The following is a 6,363-nucleotide window of genomic DNA, read 5'->3' as shown; positions in this document are numbered from 1 at the left end:
ATCTCCATAATTCTTGAAATCGGTCAAATTGTTTTTGGATTAAGTCAGTATGATTCTTTCATAATGAAAAACCATCACACAAATTAGCCCACAAACAGTTTAACCAAATAGAAAGGATGTAAACAATCGAAGAAAACTCTTTTGCAAACACTTGGTAGATGCAATAACTGGTAGCTCATAAAATGCTAATAGTTTGAGGAAAAAACTAATTCATGAAAGATTGTCAAAAAAATTTCGTGGCTTATGTCGCAGGTGGAATGCAAACATGCCATTACAAAGAATACCAAGAAGGATGTAACAGCGAAGACGACAGAGAACTTTAGGATGCTCTGCAGCGGATTTATGTACCGGGGCGGTTACTTCACTGTTGAAAATGGCACTACTGACATTTAGATCCCCGGAGATAGAATTGTTTTGAAATCTTTGTTTTTTGGGGAACATGTCAAAGTCTCAGACCGTCCGTTCGAATCGAACGCTCTCTCCTTCAAGAGCTCTAACCCCACAGCTTTGTTGCGGCAGTACGGGGTCGGCATCTTTGGTTTGGTAGACGTGTATGCGAAATGTGGAAGCGTAGACAAGGTGTGTGGCTTGTTTGACAGAATGCCTCAAAGAAATGTGTTCTCATGGAGTGCAATGATCGGAGGTTATGCACAAAATGGATTTGTTGGAAAGGCGGTAGAGACTTTCAAGGAAACGCAATTTTTCAGGGTAAAGCCGAATCTCACAACTTTCGCCAGCATACTGTACCAAAATGGGAGCTCCGGAACAATGCACGGGCATCCATCAAAGCAAAATGTAGCGAGGGCTTTTGTCAGATATTATAGCTGGAAATGCTGTGGTAGACATGCATGCAAAATGTGGAAGCATCGAAAGGCACGCGAACGGTTTGACAAAATGCCTGAAAGAAATGTGGTCTCATGGAATGCAACGATCGCACGGTATGCACTTAATGGATTCGTTGAAAAGGCTTTAGAACCCTTCAAGAAAATGAAATGTTTAGTTATATGGTATTTATTATATTATTATTTTGCTTGAGTTTTTTTTTAATCAGTAAAAGATATAGGCAGTGTGCTTCTCTTTGTTTTTGCTAACAGTAAAGTGAAAGGAATAGGAATTTTCCCATTTTTCCTGTTCTGATCATTTTTTTTTGTTGTCTCTGACTTTGCATATTTAACATATGTGTATGAGTTAGATCAAATGAAGAGGTTTTTCATTTAATATAAAATATAATTTATATTTGTTTATAGGGCCGACCTTATGTAAGTCCGCCACCCTATGAAAGGACACATTGTTTGAGGGTCAATCTTTTGTGAAAAGGTGCCTCTCTCATTCATATACATAACATGATCTCACTCGTTGAGGTATCCTATTCGAATTGAAGATCAGTTCAATAATTAAAGAGCAGATATATAGAAGTGAAGATCGATATCATTGAAGAGCAGGTTGATAGACTAAGGCAAAGTGAATACCATTGAGGGAAGATCGATCAACACTGTAGATCATAGAAATTACGCTGCTTTTTACATCTTCTAGCAAAATGAATATTCAAATACTCGGGGGAGACAATCGTGCATTGTCTATTGTTGGGAGGGCAAATCATTGCCCGTGGTTAAATGAGCACATAATTAATCATATCCAAAATAATTTCACAAATGCATTAGCACAAAATATCAAAACACTATAGTGAAATTTATGATAAATTTACAATGAACTCTTTATATATGCAAGACAAAAAAGGAGGATTGGGGAAGTGAAAATGAAACATTAACTCCAAGATTAGCTCTGGGTAAGTGCACAAAGATGGTGGTAAAAAAGGGGGGTATAAGTAGACACTTTTTTTCTGAAATCAATTGAACTTGAACTTGGAGGCGAAATTTGAAAGTCATCCACTCAAGATATGAAAATAATCAAAGAACAAATATTGTAGTACTTTCAATCTAGTTTCCAAACTACTAAATTTTTTCAAAATTAGATAAGATTAAGGGGGTCAAATCCCTTCGCACACTAAAAAAAGACTTTGATTTTTTCTAAAAAACATAAGATAGTGTCTGACAAGCGCATCAAAAAAGTCATAGTTAGATTTAGTATTTTGACAAATCCTTTGGCAAAAAGACATTTAAGAGTGAGCACTAGAAGATGTTTATGTTTTTGTAATTTTTAGTTGAGTATTTGTTTTTTTATTATTTTTCCAATCGATCACATCGTGAAAATTAGGTACATGTTCGTGTGTCAAGCATAAGTTGCACTAAACAAATTGAAAATACATTTTAAATTTTTTTTTTTAAAGAATCAAGTGCACTACAATAATAAATAATTTGTTTTAAATTTGGATAAGTATGTCAAAACGTATTAAAAAAATGGTGCACCTATATCTGTGAGAACTATGGAGACACTGGTAAAAGAAATTCAATAATAATGTTATTGTTGTTCAATTTTTTCTTTTAAATATATGGTTAGAAAGCTCAAAAGATGGGTGAAACTATGGTGGCAATTTAAGAAACACCCACTTGATGAAGTGTAAACCTAATGATGACAAAGTCGAGAAACCAAGTTGATAAAATAAAACATGTCAAAAATGAGGGAAATTGAGGGAAATCAAACTTTCAAACTGTAGCTTTGTCATCTAGACCTATTTCCAAGCCTAAACAGTCAAAAGCGCGTACGGAGTACTTATGGTATAAAAAAACGTGTTTGGGGTACTTATGGTGTAAGAAGCACATACGTTCTATGTTTACTATAAACAACGTGCGCGCTATGTTTACTATAAATAGCGCATACGTGCTACGTTTGTTTAAATTTTGGGTGTGTGTATAATATGATATTATATATAATATGTGTATATACATATAATATATAATTTTTTATATATAATATATAATATTTATATATATGTGCATAATAATATATAATATATTAAGTATATATATATACAAACATATAAGTGTATTGTCTCCCCCTCTCAAGCGCATACAAGGTGCCTCTCTCTCTCTCTCTCTCTCTCTCTCTCTCTCTCTCTCTCTCCCTCTCTCCTCCTCTCCCTCCCTCTCCCTCTCCCCCTCCCTCTCCCTCCATCTCCCTCTCTCCTCCTCTCCCTCCCTTTTCCTCCCTTCCTCCATACCCCATCCCTCTCTCTCTTCTTCTCTCCCTCCCTCCCTCCATACCCCATTGCAACCGTGTTTGCACTTCTATAGAAGTAATTGAATTTATTTCTTGTCTGCAACTTCCTCTTTGATTTGTATCATGTATGCTCTCCTAAGAAAATTGACTGATGGATTTGTGTGTGTATATTGAATAGGATGAAGAAGGGTCTGAAATTGAACCACAAGTGCATTACCATGACAAACAAGGAAATTTGCAGCAACAATTTTCTCGAATGTGTTTTTAATAAGCAGAGAAGATGTGGAAAATAGCTTCAACAAAGAAAAATCATGAGTTAGACTACTTGCAATATGTTTTTTAGAAGGAAACAATCAGTAGGAAGAGAAAGAGGGAGAGTAACATAGATGATGTCATAGAGAATTATATTGGTGGGTAAGTGAGAGTTCCCATGTTGTTCCACAACACCTATCATCGAAAGAAATTGAAGTTTGTTGTAAGCATGACAGTGGTAGTATATGATGATCATCACTTGTCAAAAGGCCTGGAAGGGTACATACCCATGAAATAAATCAAGTGTGTAATTCCTATAGTCACAATCGAGATCAGTCCTATAGCCTTGTAAATTTAAGAGCGTCATATGTTTTAGAAAGGCAGTACTCCTAGGGTTAGGTCAATCTCTTACACTTTATTTTTAGCGAAACCTTGTTGTTTGTTCACTTGGAGTCTCTCTTATGTTGACAATGGTCTAACTTAGCTATATCAAAACTAAACTATCAATGTTCTATTGTATGATGTTCTATTCATAACTTTAAGTAATATATCATTTTATTAGCCCACCATATGACCCCTTAGGTGTCATTAGAGGTCATATTGTTTCCTAAGAGGTCATATGGTGTCCTATGACCCCTTAGGACACCATATGACCCCTTAAGACATCATACGACCTATAACGATATCATATGGTGTCCTAAGGGGTCATAGGATGCCATATGACCCCTCACGACACCATACAACCCATAGCAACACCATATGGTGTTCTATGACCCCTTAGGACACTATTTGGCGTTGTTATAGGTCCTATGGTGTGCTAAGGGATCATATAATGTCCTATGACCCCTTAGGAAACCCTATGACCCCTTAGATGTTGTTAGGGGTCATATTGTGTTCTAAGGGTCATATGGTGTCCTATGAACCCTTATGATACCATATGGTGTCGTTATGTGTCTTATGGTGTTCTATGACCCCTAAGATACTTTATGACCCCTTAAGACACCATATGGTATCGTTAGGAGTCATATGGTGTCCTAAGGGGTCATATGGTCTCCAATGACCCCTTAGAGACCCTTTAGAAATCCATATGGTGTCGTTATGGGTCGTATGGTGTCCTAAAAGGTCGTATAGTGTTCTGACCCCTTAGGACATTATTTGGTTTCATTATGGGTCATATGGTGTGCTAAGGGGTCATATGGTGTCCTATGGCCCCTTTAGGACTCCATATGACCTCTTATGTGTTGTTATGGGTCATATGGTGTCCTATGACCCCTTAGGACACATGCATGGATCCTTAGGATACCATATGACCCTAGAGAGAAAGAGAGGGGGAGGAGAGGGATGGAATGGGAGAGAGATACACCTAAGAGAGGAGGATAGTGAGATAGATAGATAGAGAATGAGAGGGAGAGACAAGAGATAAATGAGAGAAAGAGAGATGGAGAGAGAGAGGGGGAAGATAAAGATAGAGAAAGGGAAAGGGAGGGGGAGAGAGAGAGCGAGAGAGAGAAAGAGGGAAATAGAGGGAGAGATAGAGAGAGAAATAGAGAAGGGGACTCAAAGAGAGAGAGAGAGAGAGAGAGAGAGAGACCTAAGAGAATGAGAGAGATAAAAAGTGGGGGAGATATAGAGAGATCATAAAGGTGGATAGAGGGATTGGGAGAGAAAAAGAGACCTAAGAGGTGGAGGGAGGGAAAGAGAGAGGGTGAGAGATTGAGAGATTCTGAGTGAGAGGGAGGAAGGATTGGAATGAGAGTACGAGAGACTAGAGAGAGAGAGGTACGAAGAGAGGGAGAGAGGGAGAGAGTGAGAAAGAGAGGTAATGAGAGAGGGAGGGGGAGGAGAGAGGGAGAGAATGAGAGAGAGATACACCTGAGATAAGGGGAGAGTGAGATAGATAGATAGAGGATGAGAGGAAGATACTTTAGAGATAAAGAATGGGAGAGAGAGACTTAAGTGAAAAATAGAGACTTAATTCTCTCCCCTTCTCTCTTCCTCCATATCCCTTCTCTCCCTTCTTCCCTCCCTCCCCCCTCCTTATCTGTCCCTCCTCTCTCTCTCTCTCTCTTCATCTCTCTCTCTCCCCTCTCTCTTCCTCTCCCTCTCTCTCTCCCTCTCTCTTTCTCTCCCATTCTCTCTTCCTCCATACCCCTTCTTCTCTCCCCCTCTCCGTCCCCCCTCCTCTCTCCCCCCCCCTACTCTCTCTCTCTCTCTCTCTCTCTCTCTCTCTCCCCCTCCCCTCCCTCTTCCTCTCCCTCTCTCCCCTTCTCCCTTCCTCCATACCCTTTCTTCCCTCCCTCCCTCCCCCCTCCTCTCTCTCTCTCTCTCTCTCTCTCTCTCTCTCTCTCTCTCTCTCTCTCTCTCTCTCTCTCTCTCTCTCTCTCTCTCTCTCTCTCCCTCCCTCCCTTTTCCTTCACATTTTATTTACTACAAATAGTGCGTATGGGATACTAAACCTATTTGCACTATTGTGCCTTAACATTTTTAATGTGTAGAAGCACGTACACGCTACTTATTACTTGTAAGAATATCTGAGGTAATGAGTCTAATAGTTCACTACCCTTCCATAACATTTTTAAGGCGTAGGAGCACGTACGCGCTACTTATTAGTATAGTCTAGAAAAAAAATACCATTGGGCTTACCAACATTTTATGGACTAACAACGTGCACACAGTTATTAATATAGTGAGTACGGGGTACTTAGACATATTTTTATTTCCCCGAGATCCTCAATGGCCTCAAAAGAGGTTTTTGAGGTCATTGAAGGGATCAGTGCAACCGTGTCTGCACTTCTATCACTGTTTTATACATATAAGTAAGTGAATTTTTGTTTTTGCATGATTTCAAATAATTGAATTGTTGTTCTCATTAGTTTTGTCAATATTATTGTGATTGTTTAATAGTTTTGATTCAAAAAAATCATGATAAGATGCATATTTATGTTTATTTGTTTGTTAATGAACTTTTGTTTACATATATGTAATATGATTCTA

At 38.5% G+C, this 6,363-nt stretch overlaps 1 protein-coding gene across 1 annotated transcript; it reads left to right on the top strand.

Moving 5' to 3' along the window:
* Positions 1–243: 243 nt before the first annotated feature.
* Positions 244–1,263, top strand: LOC131027896 (pentatricopeptide repeat-containing protein At2g35030, mitochondrial-like). The gene is made up of 3 exons (XM_057957997.1): positions 244–355; positions 449–1,007; positions 1,248–1,263. Exons 1-3 carry the CDS (start codon positions 244–246, stop codon positions 1,261–1,263), a joined length of 687 nt encoding a protein of 228 aa, XP_057813980.1.
* The last annotated feature ends 5,100 nt before the right edge of the window (positions 1,264–6,363 follow it).

Source organism: Cryptomeria japonica, chromosome 7 (assembly GCF_030272615.1).
Source record: "Cryptomeria japonica chromosome 7, Sugi_1.0, whole genome shotgun sequence".
Lineage (NCBI taxonomy): Eukaryota > Viridiplantae > Streptophyta > Pinopsida > Cupressales > Cupressaceae > Cryptomeria > Cryptomeria japonica.
This window is presented reverse-complemented; position numbering and strand designations above follow the sequence as displayed.